This window comes from Notamacropus eugenii, chromosome 6, assembly GCF_028372415.1.
Source record: "Notamacropus eugenii isolate mMacEug1 chromosome 6, mMacEug1.pri_v2, whole genome shotgun sequence".
Lineage (NCBI taxonomy): Eukaryota > Metazoa > Chordata > Mammalia > Diprotodontia > Macropodidae > Notamacropus > Notamacropus eugenii.
Window position 1 is genome coordinate 331,245,979 of NC_092877.1, and position 23,805 is coordinate 331,269,783.

Genomic DNA, 23,805 nt, shown 5'->3' on the forward strand with positions numbered 1-23,805 from the left:
GGCTTTTGTGATGGAAATGTTTTATTTTATTTGGATTTGTGTTTGTTATTTAAGGGGGGAAAAGCCTGGATATTCAGTAGTAAATGAGTTATAGGAATTAAAATTTGTTGGGTGTGTGTGTGTGTGTGTGTGTGTGCGCGTGCACGCGCGTGTATGTACACACACAATACACTGGGAGGTAAGTGTGACCTGTTGGTCTGAGTGGTCTGACCTTAGAATCAGGATGACCTTGGTTCTGCTGCCTGGCCTTGTCTCTTCCTCTGTGATGCTCAGCACCACCACTCTTAAGACTTGAAGTTGCAGAGCCTCAACCATTGTGCGTTGATAGAAGGAGAAGTACAGGATTTAGACCCAGAAGGGATAAAGATCATTCAGTCTAGCCTTTGTTTTCTAGATGAAGACCTGTAGATACTTGTCCAAGTAAGACAAAGAGTAAGTGGCAGAAGTGGGATTTAGACCTTGTTCGTCTTCTTCCCTATATTGGAACAAGCACTGGATTCCTAAATATGTGAGACACGTATCTGTGTGTAGTTGCTAAATCTCTTTGCCTTGTCACAAGTCCTCATCTTTCTCAGCCTCTTTGTAGCTTTTGGCACTGTTGCTCCCTTCTCCTTCTGGAGATTCTCTGTTCTCTGGGGTTTTGTGACCTTGGTCCCTTATGTTTCATACAGTGTCTGAGTACTCCCAAGTCTTCAGGTTTGCAAATAGTTTTACAAATATTTTCTCGTTTGATTACCTCTCAACACAACTTTGTAATAATAGCTAGCATTTATATGGTACCTGCTATGTTCCAGGTATTCAGTACTAAGTGCTTTACAAATATTATCTCATTTGGTTCTCATAACCACTCTGGAAAGTAGATGCTACAGAGGTTGAGTGACTTGCTCAAGGTCAAACAGCTAATAAATATCTGAGGTCACATTTGAACTCAGGTCTTATGACCCCAGGACCCAAGCTCTACTCACTTTGCCACCCAGCTGTGAGATAGATGTTATTTCATTCCTAGTTTGCAGATGAGGAAAATGAGGCAGAGAGGTTAAATGACTTGTCCAGCAAGTCAGTAGAGTTGGTGGGGAGTATTTTCAGAAAAGAATGTATTGTTAAAACAAAATATCAGTAAACCATGAGATAAATATTTTAAAGTTCATTGATGAGCAATGTAGATAAGTTTCGGTTTTTTTTTTTTTTTAGTATTACTCTCATTGGTTAGTTCCTCACCTAATAGTGCAGTTCTTTGCCTCAACAGTGGATACCTCTGAAGACTCAAAAAAGAATGAGCCCATTTTTAAAGTAGCGCCATCCAAGTGGGAAGCGGTAGATGAATCAGAGTTGGAAGCCCAAGGTAAGCAGAATGCTAATTCCTTGTTAAGCTTTTTTCCTAAGTAAATAATAGCATTTATGACAGATGTCCTCTTGTGCATGGATAAGGGCAGAAACAGCTCCTGATGTGTTTATGTAGCAGAAGTTTGGAATCGAAGACACTATAGGGCCTGTTAAGTTCTAAGTAGACCCATAAATGTTCCCTGTCTCATTTCAGGCCCTTGTCTAACTGGTTAAAAGTTTCTTAAGCAACATAATTGAGTGAAAAATCAAAGTACAGAATCACAGGACATTTGGGAACCAATTTCAAGCTCACTCTTTCCTGTAGGAATTACAAGGAAATGAGCTCTCCACTCTTGGTGAAGTTTCTCCCTACTCTTGGACTTAGATTGACTTTGTGAATGCCCAAGCAAGGGTGTGCTCATATGTGCACACATGGATGTGAACCAGGTGCTTATAGTGCGTCCACAGGAATATATGGAGTTTCTGATCAAACAAGGGATCTTTAACACAAGCGTGAGAATATTAGTCACCTAGTTAATTCAGATAGAAATGCGATGTAAGTTTGAGTAAAGAATTAAACTTACATGTTCCCATGAGGGATGGAATGCATGTAGAACAAAGAGATGCTATTAATACCATACAGATAAAAACTTGTGTAATGCAAACCTCCAGTTCTTAACTTGGAACCCGGCTGTGCTTCTACAACAATGTTAATTTACCTTATGGAATTACATCCTTTTTCTCTTTATTTAGCGGTAACAACATCTAAGTGGGAGTTATTTGACCAGCATGAAGAATCAGAAGAGGAAGAAAATCAAAAGTAAGAATCTAGGATCTTAATGTGCTCAGTTTCTGGTGTGGGTGCCCTTTTTTTCATCAGGGGGTGTACTTGAAATAATGGTGAAGAGGGGGAAAAAACTGGTGAGGGGATCATGTTCAGATCCTCAATTATTTTCCCAGTATACAAGGAGCTTTTGGCTTCTGATTATAGTGCTTCTCAGTTCAGTGAGCTTTTTAGTTCTGTAACGTATTTGTTTTCTCCCATCAAGTTATGAATCTCACTTTGTAGTTAAATATGTTAATTGATCAGTGGCATTTCTTTCAGATCTCCATCATCAAATATTGTATTGGGCTCCTTGGAAAGTGATTTTTAAAGAGGTAGAAGGAATAGTGCTATCATTCTCCATGTTATATAGGAGCTTACATTCTCAAATAGAGGACCTAGACACACACACACACACACACACACACACACACACACACACACATATGTGCACCTATACACTTGGTAGTGTTTTCAAGAAAATTCGGAGGGAGCTCTCCAACAAGTGGAAGGGTGGGTCTGATGCCTTTTTTTTTCTTTTTGATCAGGTGTACTTTGATTTTTCCTTGGATTATATCACTTAACACTAAGACTAGAATTTAAAGAATACTTTGAAGGACCATGCATCATAAATTGGCACAGTATATTTTTCTATCCCTAAGGCCAAAAAAAATTAGGGAAAGGGTATAAAATTTTATTTCAAATCAAAATTATGATAATATTTTATGGCATTTAATGCTCCCAAAGTCGTCCTAGTCTTAAATAATTTTTGTATTTTTCTTTTGGGTATGAAATTGTAGTAATCTGTGTTTCAAAATCCTTCAGGCTATAGCTTGCTAGTTTTGCTGCTTTGTGTTAGAGGTAGTACTTTCCACACTCAGCCCTCTTTTCTGTGGCATTATTGGAAGACTAAAGATCTCTATTAAAAAATGAGAAACCTTAATTTTTTTTAAATGAGAGCTTGAACAAGACACCCAGATTGGATGGTAGGTGTATCCATTGCGGTTGGGGAATATGGAGAAATATGAAGAAGGAATACCAGTGTCTTTCAGGCTTTTGAAAAATGTAGTAATAAACTTTGGTGAAATCCAGTTTTGCATGGTTAGAATGTTCTTACAAGAGAGAGAAGTTTTCTAAATTTATGGGTGTACCAGTGCTAATCACCAGTAACCAGCTACTTGGAATAACAAAACATGGATGTGTTTCAGAGATACTTATTTTAGATACAGCAAAATAATGGGCATGTTGACACACTTGCATAATAGACTTTATCTTTTCTTTTTTTAGGAGAGAAGCCTTTACTTAATATGTTGTTTTCTAAAAGATGGAACCTAAGGTCCATTAAGTCATTAAATTTTGATGTTTATTTGATTTTGTTATTCTGAACCATTAAACTAGTTAATGTGTTTGAAAGTTGTAGCAATCTTAAATTGATGGAGTTAGACTTGAGATTCCAGTGACTGTGATTTTTTTAGCAAGAAATCAAAATCACATTTAAATTAAAACTTAATAACTAGAAAAATAATGATGAATGTGAAGCTAGACTTGAAGATAATGGTTTCAAAAAGTTAAGTTAATGTGCAAATTTCAAAATAAATTTTGAATCACCTTGATCTATTCCAAAGGCTTGGGTGATCATTCTATTTCTTTAAAAATATAATTCTCTGTTCAGTTCAAATGTAAGAGGTTCAGGGATTTCTTACAGAGTGATTTAAGTTGGAAGAACCTGGTAAAATAAACAATTGCGCGAATAGCCTCCTGGGGTATGAAAGGCAGTAATTTATATCACTTTTCTTGTTTTCCTGTTGTGTTAGTATGCTCACTAGCACTTCCATTTCTTTGCGTGCTACGCTACTGCGCTCTAGTGGCTGAATCTAGAATAGCATTTTACTAGCTACATTTTATGAGAGGGTGATGGTGATTACAGCATTGAGGAGGAGAAACTTGATTATAAAGTAGCAAGTTGGAGCCTTAGAAAACGAGTTACTTGCTTTGGTTGAAGATTTGTATGTTATGTATGTACTGCTTTGGAAACTTTATGAACTGAATGAATTTGAATTCTAACATGCTTCAGAAGTAGAAAAGCAAGATTACAACAGAACTAATAAATGGTTCTGTCTCCGATATGAACTTTATGGCCTTTCAAAAATCAAAACATTTCCAAGACTCACTTTATATCTCAAATTCAGCATCATGACTCATTTCTAAAATTCATGTAAAATGACTATATTTTTGAAGTAACTATCAGTAGTATTTTTTTTTTTTTTTTAGGAGAGGAAGAAAGGCCTTACTTTCCTTCTCCCTCTGGTGCCCTTTTTTGCCCTCTTTATGGTGTATGGAAGGGAATAATATGAAATAAGGCTAGAAATGTAGGCTAGAACCAGCTAGTGTGTAAGGGCCTTAGCATGATATTTATACCTTTTGCTAAGGAAGATTATTTTATTGGGAATATATGAAGGATGGGCTTCAGAGGAAACTGGAGTCAGGGACACAAGCTAAGGAGGCTTTTAGTGTAATCCAGGTGAGGGGTGATGAAAGCCTGAAATAGTGGTGGTGTAGTGCCAGAACGGGAGACAGATTTGTGAGGGAGATTGTGAAGGTAGAACTGAAAGGGCTTGGCAGCTGTGTTGGATATGATGGGGAGTGAGGGAGGGAGACGGAGGAGTAAAGCATGATTCAAACTTCAAACGTGTGTAAACTTGGTTACGTGGCTAGGAAATGTTCAGTGTATAAAAGTACTAGGACTTTTCATATTCAAGAAAGCCAATTTACCTGGCTACCTACCCTTTTAAGATGTAAACACTGGATTGTAAAATAGGATAGATTATCTTTCTTTATTTACTACGTTGACATTAATTGATACTTAATCCCAGGCTATTGTTTATTTCCAGGGTTGTTTTTAAAGATCAATTATTCTTTGGGATAGTATTTAGTATTTAGAAAGTATTTAGTTTTGATGAATGTTTTCACCTTTTTGTGTATCTCCAGCACTTAGCATGGTGCTGGCATGTAGTAAATACTTGATAAATGCTTGTTAACTTGAGTCCGTTAAGTATATAGTAAAGAAATTGTACCTGTTCATAATAAAGACTAGACTAAAGATATGTTTCTTGATCCCTTATGCCACTTGGTCACTATTCATAGAGTCGACTGCTAAAGATTGAGCACCTAAGACAGTGATGGGGGTAGTAACTTTCCAGGGATATAGAGTAACATTGACAGTTTGTGTAGATCAACATTTTGTGGGCAATGTATTTTTTAAAAGTTAATATTTAATATTGTTACTGTGGCGATTAGGTGAGATTTAATGTTTAAGAATTCCCAATGAATTGTGGTGTACCAGAGAACATTTGGATCGATTATCCATTGGATTTGGTAGTTTTGCAAAGGTTATGTGGGAGAGTTACACAGCATCACAAAAGCAATATGTGATTAAGTATGGTTTTTTAACTACTTGTTGGAATCAAAACTTTTTTTCAAAAAAACTTTTCAGAGAAAACATCTCTGAACGTTTTATAGTCAATGAGAAAATAGGCTTATGTGTTCAGCTACCCAGCACAGAGTTCTCTATAGAGTGCAAAAAATAAACACTTTAACACGACAAAAAAATCATCAATTTAACAAACATTTGTTAAACCTTTGCTAATTATGCGAGATGCTTAATTATAGGGGAGAAAGAGAGGGAAGATGAGATGAGAAGGAAGTAGTCCCTCTCCTCTGAGAATTTATGTTTTACTGGAACAATATAAACCCAGATAACATGTTTTTTGGGGGGAGGGGTAGAGAAAGGTACAGATATAGACAGAGGGAGAAAGGAAATGATCCAAAATGGAGATAAATTTGACTCTAAGAGATACTAAAATATAAGACAGATGTAGAAAGAGAAACAAACACAAAAGCAAGAAGATGAGTACGCAGAGACCGACTTGAAGATTAAGAACCCAGAGAAAGGGGGAGAAATTGTAAAACAGGACAGGGGGAGAACACAAAGAATAAGCTCATTTGAATTTGCTAATATATCCTACTTATTCCTCAAGTCAAGAAGAAGAGAGTGAAGATGAGGAAGATACTCAGAGCTCCAAATCTGAAGAACATCATTTGTATTCCAATCCAATCAAAGAAGAAATGGCAGAGTCCAAGTCCTCCATTAAATATTCTGAGATGAGTGAAGAAAAACGAGCTAAGCTTCGAGAAATTGAGGTTAGTATTAGCATGAAATATGAAAGTACAATCAGACTCATAAAAAAAGGTAACATTAGGTAATTTTGATAAGGACTAGACATTTCCTTATTCTGGATGATCTGTATGAGTTAAATGATACATTGTGGCCCAGATTAATTCCTTCATCTTGTCTGACCTCTGAATTGGGAAAGTAACGTCTCTTTTTAACAGCAAATGTGTTCTGTATGGGGATTGTTATTGTAGCTAAGATGCTGGTTGATAATGGAATGTTTTGGAATGAGAAAAAAGGACTTGTGCTGGACTAGAAAGAACAGGCAAATTGGACCCAAAAAATCTGAGTTTGGGCTATGCTCTGCAGCATACTCATTGTATATAGCTTTGGCAAGTGGCTTCACCTGTCTGGGCCTCCGTTTCCTCCTCTGGAAAATGAATAGGCTGGATACAGTCGTTTTTATGAGTCTTTGTTACCTAAACAACCCCCTTCTTGGAGCAGACTTGTTTTACTCCTTTTATGTGTTCTTTTCTTCCAGATAAAAGTTAGAATATTTTATTGGGGAAAATCCTCCTGAATCTTTAATCTCAAATTGTGGCAAAAGCTTCCCAGGAGTTACCATCTGTATTGAAGCAGTAATGGCTTTTTGAAAGAATAAGGTTGACAAAGATTCTGGATTTTCTTACGTAGTTTGTTCTTATGTTATACCTTTCATTTGTGTTATCTTATTTCCTTTTTCCTAAGTAGTCATTGCTGCTGTTAGGTTACTGCAAGCTTTTCCCCACCCATTTCTCATATATAGTTAATTCAAAAAAAGGATAACATTATATTATGAACTGTGCAATATCAGTAGGGTGTAAACTCTGGGTGGAGATATGAGTGATTTTCAGAGCTGTAAGGGTCATGTGGTTTCCCTACAGTGTGCTAGGGAAATTCATAATATCTGACATTGCAGATGTGGCAGATTCCTCATCTGTTTTCTGAAGTATGACTTTAAAGTATTATACATGTACTCTAAATTGCCCACCAAAGGACTTACTCTGTTAATGCTATTTAAATCTGACATGATAAAATACCCTTCAGAGTACATTTTTAACTTAGTTTCTGGAGATTTCTTTAATTTTTTTAAAAAAGTAAATTGAATAATCAAGTTGCAAATAAGTTTAGACAAAATAATTGGTTTAAAAAAGGCCTGAGCTAGAAATTTGACTGGAGGAGAATTTCATAGTGAATTATGTCATTAAAGCAAACTTTTCTTTTCTAAAAAAAAGTGTTTGTGTTTGGCAGGTGTCATGGTATAGCAGACTGTGACTGGAGCACAGAATCTCTCTTCCCCACCTCCTACTCCCTAATTTATCTGGCCTTACTGAGTTGCCAGGTGCACACTTCTCAAATGGGTACTGGGCCTCTTTATGTGCTACACTTGGCTTATCAGAGCCATTTTTAATGGGACTAATTCTCCAATGCTTAGTGTACTTGTTTGCTGCCTTAGCAGAGGATCCTGACTAATTTACTCTTTTTTGATGACTTTGGTGCTTTCATTACTGTGTTAGATGTCTTTGTTTTCTGGTTTCTGTCTGTGAGACCGGGATCTGCCACTTTTAGGTGTTCCTATTGTCCTGCCTTTTATTTAGTGGTTGCTTCTGATTGGTTTGAACTGAGAACAGAATCATGGAATTAAGGAATTCTAGTGCTAGAAAGCACTGTAGAAATCAGTAGGCTCTAAACTCTGTGAGGTTACAGACAATGTTTTGATACTTTACACAAGAATGAGAGAACCTTGTGTAGTGTGGAGCTGAGGGAGCCCATGGTATTCGGTGACAAAATGAGGGCTAGAACATATACCTTGGGCTTCTCCTCTAGGACTCTTTCTTTTACATTTTTTTCCCCTCAAACTTGAGTCTTCCATGACTTGAACTAGTTTTGAAGTCAAGAGACCAGAATATTAATCCTGGAACCATTCAGTAACCAGATTGATTGAAAACTGTATGTTAAATTAGTGAATAAACCACACAGGTAGAAGAGACTTGAGCTGTCTCATCAGCTTAGGGTTTTTAGGGAATGCACATGGTAGTGGATTTTAAATGTTAAGGATGTATCTGTCCAAATAAAATATCAAGGTACTTTAAAAAGAGAATTTTAGATAAGGATAGGGGCTGAGGTTACTAAGGACCTATGATGTTCAGTCATTCTTTTCAGTCTTGTTTGACTTTCTGTGACCCCCTTTGGGATTTTCTTGGCAAAGATACTGAAGATACTTTTCCTTTTCTAGCTCATGTTACAGATGAGGAAACTGAGGCAAACAGGACTAAATGATTTGCCCAGAATCACACATCTCAGAGGTGTCTAAGGGTAGGTTTTAACTTGGGTCTTCCTGACCCCAGGCCAGGTGCTCTATGCACTGTGGTGCCACCTCACTTAAGGACCTATCCTCATGGGTAAATTATATTATTTTAGTTTGGCCTTTGGAGAACTGCCTGAGATGTTCAAAGGCTCTTGTCATTTCTGGGATGTTGAAATGAGCTGTCATGGAAGGAGGAGTTTGGATCTGAATCCTAATTCTGGTCCCGGATACTTTTGTGACCTGAAGAGGTTCCCTTCACCTCTCTAGTGCTTATTTCTTTAAAATGAGGGGGTTTGGACTAGCTGTCTTCCAGTTCTAAATCTGAACTCCCTTTTTGTTGATCCTGGAGGAGAGATTATTTAAAGGGGATGTGATAATATTTGAAAGGCTCTTAGATATGGTGCAATTTGAAGTTGTTTAGGAAAATTACATTTAAAAAATACAAAAAAATCTAGGATTATTTTAACCAAGTATATGAGAGCATATGGTATAAAAACGGTTTTGTTAGTTCTAATCCAACAGATATTGGGGTTATTCTGTTCCCCAGTCTACTAATTTCCCAGCATACTGTTGATGGGCTGAGTCTGATTGGACTGTTAGAGGTGATGTTATGAGAAGAGTACTAGACCAGGAGTCTGGAAATCAGGACTCTTATCCAGCATCAGCCACTCGCTGTTAACTCCTCATTTATCTCTGGATTTTGCTTTTCTTTTCTATAAAACAAAAGGGTAGGAATAGGTGATTCTTATCTTCCTTTCCAGGTTCTTAAATTCTATAGGCACAACATGGCAACATTGAATAGGGTGCTAGGCTTGAAGTCAGGAGATTTGGGTTCAGGCCTTGCCTTGACACATCCCAACTCTGTGACTATGGGTGGGTCACTTCACTGAAGCTTGTTTTCTTATCTGAAATAGATTTAGGGATGGGACCTGTGACTTTTGTTGGAATAGGGACTTCTTAATAAAGTAGTCCTGTTTATGAAGGTCAACACCTTTGCCACTGAGAGTCCTAGAGAGTTGTCTAAGGCAGTGAGAGGTTCCGTGATTTGTCCCGGGTCACACAGTCAGTGTTAGAAGCCCCAGGTTTTCCTGGCTCCAAGATCAGCTCAATGTCCACTAGGGTAGGTTAAGACCTGTATAAGATCTTATAGGATAGTTGTAGAAAATGCTTTATAGACCTTAAAACACCATATTAATGTGACCTATCTATTATAGGTGTTAGAGATTAATTATAATAATTCTAAAACCGTTATATTGTGCCTACAATATGACAGTTCTTTTCTCCTTCTAATCTGGTCTGACTTTTTCTGCTTGAGATTGATACTTCCTGCCAAGACTTAACTCTTTTTCCACTACTTTGAATCTCCTGTCCCTTTCTGCTGCCCATTGGACCTTTGACAGCAATCAATTCTCTTGTCTCTTGCATCTTTTTGAAATTTTCCTTTCCATTCCCTTGCTCCCAGCTACCTACAAACCTGACTAGGTCTGCCTTTTCCTTGAAAAAGAAATAGAGAGAGAGAGAAACAGTATTTGGCAACAGTAACTTTGCTTTTTAAACTCTAGGATAATTATTTCCCAGGTGTTCCAATTTGGATAATAAGAAACAGTTGCATTAGTATTGGAGCTTATCCCTTTGATTCCAGATTTCCTAGCTCTCATGCTGAGGATTCACTAGTCTTTTGCCTTATTTGATCGTATTTGTCTCTTAACTTCCTTTTTATTCATTTGCAAATTCCTGTTAGTGAGTTTTGAATAAATGAATGTAGGTGGAAATTTTTTTTTCAAGTAACAAATTTTTCTATGTAGCAGATTTTAAAGTAAGTTCAGGGTGAATTCAGAGCAGTAACTGTCTTTTGTAAAATCTAAGAAAAACAAGGACATGTACATAATATTAGTGGGGAATAAAATCCACTATGTGTTAAAGGCCTGATATGAAATTAAACAGAAACCAGATGGGAAATGTCAGAATATTTTCTAAATACAAAAACATCTCATTTACTTAAGCATCACTGGATAAGGATAGAGCTATCCCAAATGAATGAATTTTCCAGGTGGGTGATCCTCATTTTGGGTGCCAAAACTTCAAAAAATAAAAATCTTTCTATTGTTGTTGTTGTTTTCTAATAGAACTTATGGAATATAAATTACCTTCTTTTTGTGTGTGTGACTACAGGGCCTCTGTGGATATCAGCTGCAGTACTATAAATGCAATGATGTCCTCACAGTTTAGTTAGATGTGTAGAGAGAGACTCTTGGATTCCTTAAACTCAGTGACTCCAGATTACTGTTTTTTGAGTTTTTTTTTTTTTTTAGTATATCACTAGTAAAATATATAACCTACTTTTGGCCTTCTAATTTGTGCTAGGTGAAACCAGCAATCAAATTTGCTAAAACTTTGTGGAAAGTAAAAGTAGATGCTGTGTGTGAGAGCCTGACGTACTGTTTAATCTGTGAGGTGCACCCTAAGAAATCCTCATAAGGATTCAGGTACAATATTGTCAGTATCACTGAGGCTTAGTGTGCAGTTTGATCCATTACGACGTGGTTGTGGTTCTGGAAAGGTGTATCTTTTTTTTTTTTTTTCCTAGTTCAGTTCTTTTATTTTACAGATGAGAAAAACTAAGCCAGGTAATGACTGATCCAAGTACTTCTGGGTAAGGAGTAGAAGACCTGGACAGTGAACTGATGTACAGTATTTTATCTCAAGTCAGTGTCTCTTCCATCAAACACACTGTCACTCAATCAGACAATTTGTTGTTTTTTTTTCTTTAATGCATTTCCATTTATTCTTTTTTCTAAAATTTGTTTATTTATTTATTTAACTTTTAACATTCATTTTCACAAAATTTTGGGTTCCAAATTTTCTCCCCATTTGTCCCCTCCCCCCACCCCAAAACACCGAGCATTCTAATTGCCCCTATCACCAATCTGCTCTCTCTTCTGTCATCCCTCTCTGCCCTTGTCTCCATCTTCTCTTTTGTCCTGTAGGGCCAAATAACTTTCTGTACCCCTTTACCTGTATTTCTTATCTCCTAGTGGCAAGAACAGTACTCGACAGTTTTTCCTAAAACTTTGAGTTCCAACTTCTTTTCCTCCCTCCCTCCCCCACCCCTTCCCTTTGGAAGGCAAGCAATTCAATATAGGCCAAATCTGTGTAGTTGTGCAAATGACTTCCATAATAGTCATGTTGTGTAAGACTAACCATATTTCCCTCCATCCTATCCTGCCCCCCATTACCTCCACTCTCTCCTTTGATCCCGTCCCTCCCCATGAGTGTCGACCTCAAATTGCTCCCTCCTCCCCATGCCCTCCCTTCCATCATCCCCCCCCACCCTGTTTATCCCCTTATCCCCCACTTTCTTGTATTGCAGGATAGGTTTTCATACCAAAACGAGTGTGCATTTTATTCCTTCCTTCAGTGGAATGTGATGAGAGTAAACTTCATGTTTTTCTCTCACCTCCCCTCTTTATCCCTCCACTAGTAAGTCCCTTGCTTGCCTCTTTATGAGAGATAATTTGGCCCATTCCATTTCTTCCTTTCTCCTCCCAATATATTTCTCTCTCACTGCTTGATTTCATTTTTTTAAGATATGACTCCATCCTATTCAATTCACTCTGTGCACTCTGTCTCTATGTGTGTGTGCGTGTGCATGTGCATGTGTGTGTGTGTAATCCCACCCAGTACCCAGATACTGAATAGTTTCAAGAGTTACAAATATTGTCTTTCCATGTAGGAATGTAAACAGTTCAACTTTTATAAGTTCCTTATGACTTCTCTTTGCTGTTCACCTTTTCATGCTTCTCTTCATTCTTGTGTTTGAAAGTCAAATTTTCTTTTCAGCTCTGGTCTTTTCATCAAGAATGCTTGAAAGTCCTCTATTTCATTGAAAGACCAATTTTTCCCCTGAAGTATTATACTCAGTTTTGCTGGGTAGGTGATTCTTGGTTTTAGTCCTAGTTCCTTTGACTTCTGGAATATGATATTCCATGCCCTTCGATCCCTTAATGTAGAAGCTGCTAGATCTTGTGTTGTCCTGATTGTATTTCCACAGTACTTGAATTGTTTCTTTCTAGCTACTTGCAATATTTTCTCCTTGACCAGGGAACTCTGGAGTTTGGCCACAATGTTCCTAGAAGTTTCTCTTTTTGGATCTCTTTCAGGAGGTGATCGGTGGATTCCTTGAATACTTATTTTGCCCTCTGGTTCTAGAATCTCAGGGCAGTTTTCCTTGATAATTTCATGAAAGATGATGTCTAGGCTCTTTTTTTGATCATGGCTTTCAGGTATTCCCATAATTTTTAAATTGTCTCTCCTGGATCTTTTTTCCAGGTCAGTTGTTTTTCCAATGAGGTATTTCACATTATCTTCCATTTTTTCATTCTTTTGGTTTTGTTTTGTGATTTCTTGGTTTCTCATAAAGTCATTAGCCTCCATCTGTTCTGTTCTAATTTTGAAAGAATCATTTTCTTCAGTGAGCTTTTGAACCTCCTTTTCCATTTGGCTAATTCTGCTTCTTAAAGCATTCTTCTCCTCATTGGCTTTTTGAACCTCTTTTGCCAATTGAGTTAGCCTATTTTTCAAGGTGTTATTTTCTTCAACATTTTTTTGGGTCTCCTTTAGCAGGGTGCTGACCTGCTGTTCATGCTTTGACTTCATGTCTCTCATTTCTCTTCTCAGCTTTTCCTCCACCTCTCTAACTTGATTTTCAAAATCGTTTTTGAGCTCTTCCATGGCCTGAGCCCATTGAGTGGGCTGGGATACAGAAGCCTTGACTTCTGTGTCTTTCCCTGATGGTAAGCATTGTTCTTCCTCATCAGAAGGGAAGGGAGGAAATACCTGTTCACCGAGAAAGTAACCTTCTATGGTCTTATTTTTTTTCCCTTTTCTGGGCATTTTCCCAGCCAGTGCCTTGACTTTTGAATATTCTCTTCACACCCACCTCACCTCCAGATCCTCCCAGCCAGAGCTTGGGGTCTGAGATTCAAATGCTGCTTCCCAGCCTCAGGGCTTTGGGTGGGGGCAGGGCTGCTATTCAGTGTGAGATTAAGTTCAGGTGCTCAGGTGGGGGCAGGGCCGCCTCACAGGCTCAGTTCCCTCAGGGGGTTTATGCAGAGACCTTCAACAATGGATCCTAGCTCCTGCCTGCTTGGGGAGCCCCTGTCTGCTCCTGCCTCTGCTGCTGCCTCCCGAGGGGGGCTGAGTTATGGGGGCACCCCACTCCCCTGTCAGCCAGCCCAAGAGACCCTCTCACCAACCTTTGGGGCCCGTGGGTGGAGGGACCCGTGCGGCTGCTGGAGATTCAGTCCCTGAGGCCCGCTCGGATCCTCTCCTCTCGGTGCCACGGGGCCAAGGCAGGGCTGGGCTCGGCTCCGGGTCCACAGCGCAAAGGACCTTTTGTGAGAGGTTTTCAGGCTCTCTGGAACAGAAATCTCATCCGCTCAGTTGTTCTGTGGCTTCTGCTGCTCCAGAGTTTGTTGGGAGTTCTTTTTTACAGATATTTTATGGGCTGTGGGTTCGGAGCTAGCGTATGGGTGTCTTTCTACTCCACCATCTTGGCTCCGCCCCCCTGGAAAGGTGTATCTTGCCCCAAAGGAATGAACTGAAGGTGAGCTTGACTAGCATTAAGAAAATATGATTATGTGAGGAAACCCAGTAATCAGAGGAGAAAACATGACGAGAATCCCTTGGGCAAAAATGAGCATAAGCGGGACCATAAGAGGTAGTGTCATCTGAGCATGCTCAGATATATGGTCCCCAAAGAAAGGCAATAGTTGAAGAGTTCAGAAAACAGATCATCGTCTTGGCATATCGGTGCAGGCGTTTGCTGTAGTTCTTTTTGCCAAAACTAGAGGAGCTAATAACTTTTTGATTTGTTTGATTAGTCAGTCATCAAGAATTTATTAAATGCCCTCTTTGTGCCAGCTGCTGTGCTTGGTGCACAGGTGAAGGAGTGCTCTGGAAAGATGTACATCCATAAGAGTTCATAGAATAAATATATTCCAGATAAGTATCTGCATCAGTTCACTACTTATCATGTATCCGCTTTGTGCCAAGCTGAGTTCTAGGGACACAGTCACAGAGAATGAAATAATTTACTCAGAAGCTAACAGGAGAAGCAGCAAGTACTTATAAAAAAGTATGCAGTGTGTGAATCTAAAGCTAATAAGTATAAATAGATACAAAGTAGTTAAATACAAGTTAATTTGGGAAAGGGCAGTAGAAAAGACCTGCAAAATAAATGAGTAGTTAGTGAAGAAGGGTACAGGCATGAGGATGATCAGGAAAGGTTTCATGTAGAAATTGTTCTTGAGCTGTCCTGAAGAGATCCTGAAGAGGAAGGAGTGCATTCCAGTTAGCTGGCGCAAAGGTACAAAGTTGGGAGATAGAATGACAGGTGTAAGGAGCAGAGAGAAGGCTAGTTCAGCTGAAGTGTACAGCTGGGAAGTGGAGTAATGTATAATCCAGCTGGAAAGATAGACTTGAGCCAGATCATGAAGGGCTTTAAAAGTCAGTTGTGTCTCTCTTTGCTCCTGGAGGCAGTAGGAAGCATGTAGACTTTATTGAGTTAAGGAAGTCATATGATAAGAGAAGAGGTAATGAGGGGTTAAACTCAGGTGGTGATAGTGAGACCAGAAAGAATGGGTTGGATGCAAGATGGTTTTGGCACATTTAACATTGCAGACTTGGAAAGAATTGGTGGTACCTTTGATAGGAGTGGAGAATTTAAAAAGGAGGAGAGTTTGGAGGGGAGTGATTGAGTTCCTTTTTGGACATGTTGAGTTTTAGGTGTCCACAGGATGTCCATTTTGAAATGTCCCATAGGCAGTTGGTGATGTGGAACTGAAGCTCAGTGGAAAGACTGAGGCTAAATCTTCAGATCAGTGAGTCATCAGCATAGAGTTAATAATTAAACCTGTGAGAAATGGTAAAGTAACCAAGAAAGTTTAGAGAAGAAGAGAGAAGGTCCAGAATAGCCTTGGGGACCACACCAATTTGGCGATTGTGATATGGAGGATGAGTCAGATGAGGGGACTTGATGGTTACCATTGCATTAATCTTTGCAAAACTCTTTATGTACTTTCTCCTTACAATCCTATGTGGTAGGTACATTAAAGATATTATCCATATTTTATAGATGAAGAAACAGGCTCAGAGAATATATGTGATTTGCATAGTCACCCAACTAACGAATGCCAGAAGTGGAATTTAAACTAGGTCTTCTAAGAATCGAGTCTAGCACTCTTTTCTGTTAATTCTCTCTTTAAAAAGGTAGCAGAAACAAAAAGCTGTCTTGTATCTGATTCCCACCAATCAAATATCCAATTAGTCATTTTAATATCTTTGAGTTTAGTTTTCTTCATCTTCAAATGATAGGTGGAAGAGGAGATTTATATCTTAATTCCTTTCTAGCTCTAAAATTCAGGTGGAAATGATGAATATATTAAGGGGAAATGACAGCCTCATCTTAGAAATTATGATAGGAGAGGAAAGCTGACCATATGTGCCCTACATTTTCATACAGCAGATTTCTAGTGGTTCAGAGAAAGACTAGACAGGATCCCATGGATTAAACTTTGACCTGACACATGTGAGAGATGGGAAGTATCAGTAATAAAATTCTAAATGCAGAGAGAGAAACCTTTATGATGAGGTGGGAAAAAAGGGAATTGTCCAGAGACCTATCTGAATGCCTGGGGAAACTCATCAGCCAACTGAGATGTCTTTAGACTTCCATCAGAGATGAGTATGGACAGATAATGCAGAAGTAGGGCACCATCTTATAAGAATGATGTCCAAGTGCTAAAGCTCCAGGGCATTGAGCTGGGCAAAAGTAACTAAAGACAACAAAGAAAGGACTTTTTTGTTTTAAAACTTTATTGAGGAAAAAAGGGTTGGAATGGGCCCTGTGGTCAAGATGATAGCAGACGTTATGGACTGGGTATTTTAGGTGATCAGTAAGTAACTGCCCATATGTTGATAAATTAATTATTCTAGATGTGCTATCAGATGTTTGTGTTGTCGTGCGTCCTCTACCCCCCACATTGTGAAGCAGGTAGTGCCGAGTGTTAATTAATTCTTTTTTGTAGATGGGGAAACTGAGTCTTAGACATGTGCTGTGACTTGCCTGAAGTAACCCAGCAGTGAAGGGTCAAAGATGGAAACAGACTGTCAGTCCCACTTTCCCTCCCTCCTAGTTATGACCAGTCTACTCTGTCTTATCTTGAATTTGTTACTCTTGGAGTCTGACTAAATTACTCATTAGTTATATTTGTGAGCAACTAGGTGGTGCAGTGGATAGACTCAGTAAATCTAAGCTCAGACATTCACTAGCTGTGTGACCCTGGGCAAGTCAATTCATCCTGTTTGCCTCAGTTTCCTAATCTGTAAGATGAGCTGGAGAAGGAAATGAGCATCCACTCCAGTATCTTGGCAAAGAAAACCCCCCCAAAGTGTGAAGAGTCAGACACAACTGAGATACCTGAGCAACAGCAGTTAGCTTTGCGTTGGTCTTCATGAGCCAGATAGGACATGATGAGAGTGGAACTCAAGTCTTGGTGCCAAGGACGGACGTTTCAATGCCCTTTTGTGTCCCACAGCTCAAAGTGATGAAGTTTCAGGATGAACTGGAATCTGGGAAGAGGCCGAAGAAGCCGGGGCAGAGCTTCCAGGAGCAAGTGGAGCACTACAGGGACAAGCTCTTGCAGAGAGTAAGGGCCTGACTGGCCACACTGACGGTCCAGGGGTCGGCATGCTTATAAGTTTATTCTCTGAGTTGTGAACATCTAGAACCATTGGTCAAAATTTGGCGTATTTAGAATTCTATATTAAAAACATTGTGAAATGGGCAAAGGGGCCAGTGTGGCCCCTATCACCTATAAAATGATAAGAATCTTTTTAGGTGTCTCTGGGAGACCCTGGCAGTACCAGAGGAGTGGTTGTGACAGTAGGACACAGTTGTTCTTGGCCTCACTATAGAAATGGCACAAAGAACAGGAAAGCAATAGGAATTGTAGGAAACTTGTTTACAGTTTCTTCAAGTTGGGGCAGTAACACCAGAGCTCAAGAGTAGCTCATTACTCTTGATGTTGCTTATTCTTTTCAAAGGATCCTGTATCGCTTCCTTGTAGAGAGTAGATATGCAGGTAATTAAGGACCAACAGTCCCAAATTTCATATTCCATTGGGTGTAGGGGCCTACACTGACTACATGCACCAGGAAATGTTATTGTTGGTTTTGGCTACTTTATCAAACTAGCAGAGCTGGGAATGATGAATATCATTTTGTCCACTCTGTCTTGTCTCTCTCTGCCCCCCCTTCTGCCTCACCCTCCCCAAAAAAGCTTTAATTTTTCTTAGATTTTCACAGGTTTGGAACTCATAATCAGTTATGTGCTTATTTTAAAGTTATTTGTTTTAGGCATTTAACTGCATTTATGATTGGGAAGATATGATTTCTATGTGTGATGTATTAAAGCACCCAGTCTCTTTATCACCTTTATATTTCTGATCCAAATAAATATGAATTGTTTTCGAAACTGATAAGTAAGCCACTGAATTGATAATGGTATATGAATCTTTGAGAGGTGGTGATTAAGAGTTTTGTAGTGTATGAAAAATTATCTACCTCCAAACTTGTACTTTCACTAGACTTGATGGTAGCAGCTAAAATTTAATGGTTTAAAAATCTGTAACATCTGTTCTGGAACATAGTTGCCTCTTGGGTCTTCACACTTTCTCATTTTAATTGGAAGAGGAAGGAATTGTCTTGAGCAAATTTTTTTTGCCCTCTCTTTCAAATTTTGTAAGTTTGTGAAGAAAATTCATATTAGTGTAGAGTTCAGTGAGCCTTGGTAGGGACTGTAGAAGTGCTTCCTTAAATTATTCAGGAGCTACCTGCCTTGATCATCTCACAAACATTGCGTGCCTTCTGTGTGCCTTCACAGTGAAATAGGAGATAAGAAGATATGAATCAAAGGAGATATTAGTAGAAACTGGAATTTCATTTGGAATTGTGGGCTAAGGGCTTAGACCATTCATTTTTATTTTGCATCCCCTGGCCAAATACAGGATAGGTACAGTGTTTGGCACATGGGTACTTTGCATACCCCATTGATTTAGGAAAAACAAATAGGAAGATGGCTCAGCCAGTTTATGTCTTCTATTAAGTTTGATGTAAGAGTTTCAATCTGCCAGAGCAGTCACCACTTATAATATTGATAAACTATTGGTATAACAAGGTACTTACTCTCTTTTTTTTGCCTATTTTTATGCTAATATTTAAAAGCCTACTTTTTATAAGATGTCTTCTACGTGAAAGCATTTCACATGTAAGTTAAATTCACATATATTTGAAAATCACAGAAGCACACAAAAAAAGTAGTGGTTAAGTGAAATTACACAGAATTTGAAATTATTTGTAAAATGTGATAAATATCAGAAATACTTCTTTAAAAAAATTTTAGGAAAAGGAGAAGGAATTGGAAAGAGAGCGTGAGAGAGATAAGAAGGATAAAGAGAAACTGGAATCTCGATCCAAAGACAAGAAGGAAAAGGATGAATGCACGCCGACAAGGAAAGAAAGGTGCAGCTTTTGTTATTTTGCTCTCTGGAGAAGGTTGGAGGTTTGGATTGGTGTGACTGTTTTGTGACATTTTCAGTTTCAGAACTAAAACCAGAAAGACTTTGGAGGCTAACTAGTCCAGCATCCTCATTTTATAGATGAACACACTAACGCACAAGGGAATCCTGGCAGTAACCTGGAAAAATGATGTTTGAGGTCATGGGCTCACTTGGTTCTTTGTCCACAAAGGGCAGCTGTATTACTTGGAGAATAAGGGACAGTGCTGGGCTGGGCTATGCAGCTATCTTCCCTATTTCAGACTGTATCTTTAGTTCTAACTTCAGAGGAGGAATTTAGTTACAGTATCAAGTACCAAACCTGAGACTCAAATGACCAAAACAACTCACTAGATCTTCCTTATCTTCCCGATAAGCAGCTCTCACAGATTAATGTGCCAGTGATGACTGCTTTTAACCTGGAAGTGGGGGAGGAGGAGAGAGAGGAGGGTTTACCTTCACTTCAGTTCCGAAGGACTTCAGTTAGGAAGAGAAGTTCATACTTCTGGGTTCACCAAGTTACTTAATGTCAGAAATTTGCTTCTGCTTGAGCTGTGTTTCAGCCTACGGTTTCTTAATCATTGTAAAGACCCCCCCTTGATCCAGAAGATTTAGGCTTCATTCTTTGAAATACATTCGAACCTTGGCTAGCTGCAGCTGAAAGCTTTTGGTAAAAGAGATGCACATATGCATTATACAACTTTGATGGTTCATGGCAGACATTGTTATTCCAGAGGCCTCAAAGTGATTTAAGAAAAAGTAAAACATTTCATATGCAACTTTGAAATTAAGTTCATTCATCTTCAGCCAAAGATTGATGCTTTTCCTGTTTTAGCCACAGGAAGGTCATCATTTATGTGGAACTGTTTGCCCTGTGTTTATGTCCCTGCTTCTTATGAAGTCTGGGACCATATCATGTTTGGTATAGTACATCCTTACGATTAACCTTTTTGTTCTTGAAAGAAAGACTATTTTTTCAGTGGCATGGCACTAATAAGAAATGATAGTTGGGAGCAAAAGCCTTAATTGTTGAAGAAGTCATTTGGTATGTTGGACCTGAACTACTGATAGAAAATAACACTGCTGTAACAGTTGAAAGTAATTATTGGTAGGAATTAATGTACACAGCTATCCATTACCAGTTATTGAATATTTTGGCTCTTTGTTACACAGGAAAAGACGACATAGCACATCACCCAGTCCCTCTCGGAGCAGTAGTGGTAGGCGAGCAAAATCCCCATCACCGAAATCGGAGCGCTCCGAGCGATCAGAACGATCTCACAAAGAGAGTTCCCGTTCCAGGTCATCTCACAAAGATTCTCCCAGAGATGTTAGTAAAAAGGCCAAAAGGTAATTCTGAGTCATTTCTATAAATTCAAGTTGTAAAAATAATATGTCTGATAGTTTTATTCATAGTTCCACAAATAATTTCATTTTTTAATCACTTAACATTTTTTGCTATTTAAAAGGAGCTTAAAGAATTTAGGAGAATTGTCAACAAATGCAGTTCTGTGAATTATTTTGCACTCATTTTCCTTGACTTTCTTAAATGCTTTTCATTTTAGATAATTCACTTTTTCTTTTCTCTCTTGAGTAAGCATAAGGAAAGTCTTTTGAGTGAGAAAGGAATATCAATAACCTTCAGATACATATTCAAAACTGCTCAAATGAATCCAGAAAAGAGGTTCCTTCTTCCCCTCCCACTGTCCCTTGTAGTTTCTGTAGTGTGCTGAGCCTTTACCGTAAAAGAAAGAAGACATGTCTAAGTTATCTCATTGCCCTGGATCACCATCTTATACCACAGCAGCATCACAGGCAAGAGTATGGGACTGATGCAGATTTTGCTTAAAGGAAACTTCTTGATTCTGTTCACTTAATGAATTCTGTAGTCTGTACTTTTTCCTTTTTTTACTTCTGTCTCCACAGACACTTTAATAAAGGAACATGCAACTTTTTGCCTTTAATGGAAATTTGCTAAACAGCTGAAATATTTTCTTTTGGGTTATCAGGTAAAAAGTCAGATGAGAATTTGTCCAAAATATTGCACTCTGCCTTCTCAAAGCATTCTGGCCATAGTTTAACATGTTCTTGGAGGCTCAGGGATGCATGGCCATTATTGTAGCAGTGCTGTCTATAACTGATCACGCCCTTGAGCCCCTGTGGACAAACTAGATGTCTCTAGGATGTTGTGCTCTTTTTTTTTTTAAAGTTCTTGTGTCTGATTTTTATAATTTTTTATAGTTTTTTTCCTCTTTTTCTCCCTTACTATCAGCAAAAAATTCTTACCATTGTCAGTTTACTTTCTAGGATCCTTCCTTGGCCTTTCCGCCCTCTCACCATACCTCCCTTTTCTGGTTTGATATTTCTAATCTGTTTTGGGATGGGAATCTAGACCACTAAGAATGAATGTCCACCCAGAGAAAATAGACTCTGTTATTCTGTCCTGTGCAGGAAACATGTGTGTTGGATCCCACATGGACTAGGGGGTCTTTAGTTTTGCTTCTGATGAGGCTTCTTTGTTTTTAGTCTTATCGATAAATGAGTTATGGCATTCTGACTTTGGTCACAATGACAGTATTATTCATAGGCTATCACAGATTTAGAGCTTAAACAACCATCTAGTCTCACCCCTCTTATAGGGAAGGAAACAAAGTTTGATAGAAATTGTGTCTTGCCTATGGTTACAGGTATTTCAGGTAGGATTTGAGCCCTACTCCTCTTGGTTCCAAGGCTACCTCTTAGTATCCCATGCTTCATTTGTTGCATGAGTTTGTGTTAAGTAGCTTACTGCTTGTATGTATGGAGAGTAGAAACAGGTTGCTTGGGACCTCTTAAATTGTAGATATCTCAATGGCAGATTGTCTTATTAAAAAAATTACATAGAAGTTTCTTTTGGACTGAAAAATTTTCTAGTTTGCCTATTGCTAATAAAATCATAGGGCTGGAATGGATTTCATAAAACATCCAGTTTTAGATAGTATTGTATTTAGATGATCACAGAATAGAATCTGCCTTTTCCTAAACTGTAGAATTAAAAATTATGTATAATCTCTCTTGGTAATGTACTTTTTGGCCTCTTATTCCTTATAGTACATAAGTACTTTAAATGACCCATGTCACATCATTTTTACAGATCATAAAAGTATGAATTGAAGTGAGGAATTGAGAAAGAACTTTGACTCTTATTTTTCTGAGGGAGAATTCATATTGATCTGTACCACAGAATTCACTAGAATAACAGATCCATTTTGACTTCATATCAAATTAAAATAGCAATTTTTTAGAAGTTATAACTTGCCCTGTAGAATGGCTTGCTTTCCTAGTGAATAGAATAATAGTATTTCCTTCCTTTTGAGGTAGTTTAGAAACGTAAGGGTACTTATAACACTTTATGGAAATTAAGTTTTTTATTTAAATGATTTTCTTTCATTGCTCTAAATTGTTGGGTACTTTAAACATCTAAAATAGAGTTCTTACCTACATATTCATGCTTGACTTCTATTTTTGACAGATCACCATCTGGTTCAAGGACACCTAAAAGGTCTAGGCGATCACGATCTAGGTCCCCTAAAAAATCAGGGAAGAAATCCAGGTCTCAGTCTCGATCTCCGCACAGATCTCACAAGAAGTCAAAGAAAAGCAAACACTGACAAAAAAAAAAATCACATTTTTTTTTACAATGCTGTCGCTTACTGGAAATGCGGTTTTGTTTTTGTGCCTGAACAAGTCTGTTTAAAAAAAATCAAATGGAAGAGCATTCCTGAATTTTTTTTGTGAATGCACGTGTATACTCACGAGTAACTGCATCTGTAGACCTGTCATTGTTTTATATTGTACAAAAATATCTTCATTGTGGCTGTTTCTCAAAATGAAACATTTTTTGTGTTTATGAATTTCATCAGAAATGTGTGTAACTGATCTGCTGGCAGTAGTGATATTTTGTTTTAGGATGTTGTGACCTAGCAAAAATAACACACAGATGTTTTCCCCCCTTTTGTAGCTTTTGACAATTTGAATTAGATTTCAAATAAAATCTCAACAGAAAATTAAGATGTTGTTTTCTTGCCCCATTGGTGACAGCGAGTTCCATAAAAGTCTGCTAAGTGAATTTGCCACCACTCATGCTTCTGCTCTGTGATGCACTTTACAATCCCTGGCGTTCTGAGTAGCTATCCCTTAGTTATATTAAATAACTGTCAAGAATTGAGAAAACTCTGTGGTCATTGTTCCTAAAGGGTTCTGAAGTAACCTGGATTTTCTCGACCACTTTGGTGCCCAGACAACCAAGAGTCATAGATATGGCATGCTTTGTTAGGCTAATGCACTGCCCACAGGCAAAGCCAAAGTCAATAAGATTGTCTTTTTACAGAAATAGTTTTGACACAATACACATATCTAGAATATAAAATTTTCAAAGAAAATTATATGGAGAAAATTTAAATCATGGGCTTAGTTGGGTATGAGCTGTTGTGTAAGAAATTCAGATTTAGATAGGAAGAAGTAGCTTGGAGACCAGGTTTTTTAG

The 23,805-nt window shown here is 38.3% G+C and overlaps 1 protein-coding gene across 6 annotated transcripts in view; it reads left to right on the plus strand.

The window, feature by feature from the left end:
* The window catches only part of U2SURP (U2 snRNP associated SURP domain containing), a 105,510-nt gene that overhangs the window by 55,903 nt on the left and 25,802 nt on the right, over positions 1 to 23,805 (plus strand). For 5 of the 6 annotated variants that reach the window (XM_072618217.1, XM_072618212.1, XM_072618213.1 and 2 more), the window contains 7 exons: positions 1,247 to 1,342; positions 2,077 to 2,143; positions 6,184 to 6,346; positions 17,262 to 17,372; positions 19,127 to 19,245; positions 20,454 to 20,630; positions 22,792 to 23,330. In XM_072618217.1, coding sequence (XP_072474318.1) covers positions 1,247 to 1,342; positions 2,077 to 2,143; positions 6,184 to 6,346; positions 17,262 to 17,372; positions 19,127 to 19,245; positions 20,454 to 20,630; positions 22,792 to 22,930 — 872 coding nt within the window. In that variant the 3' untranslated portion in view covers positions 22,931 to 23,330. Of the gene's footprint in view, positions 1 to 1,246; positions 1,343 to 2,076; positions 2,144 to 6,183; positions 6,347 to 17,261; positions 17,373 to 19,126; positions 19,246 to 20,453; positions 20,631 to 22,791; positions 23,331 to 23,805 lie in introns of those variants that run through there. The other variant, XM_072618215.1, reaches the window with a different exon arrangement.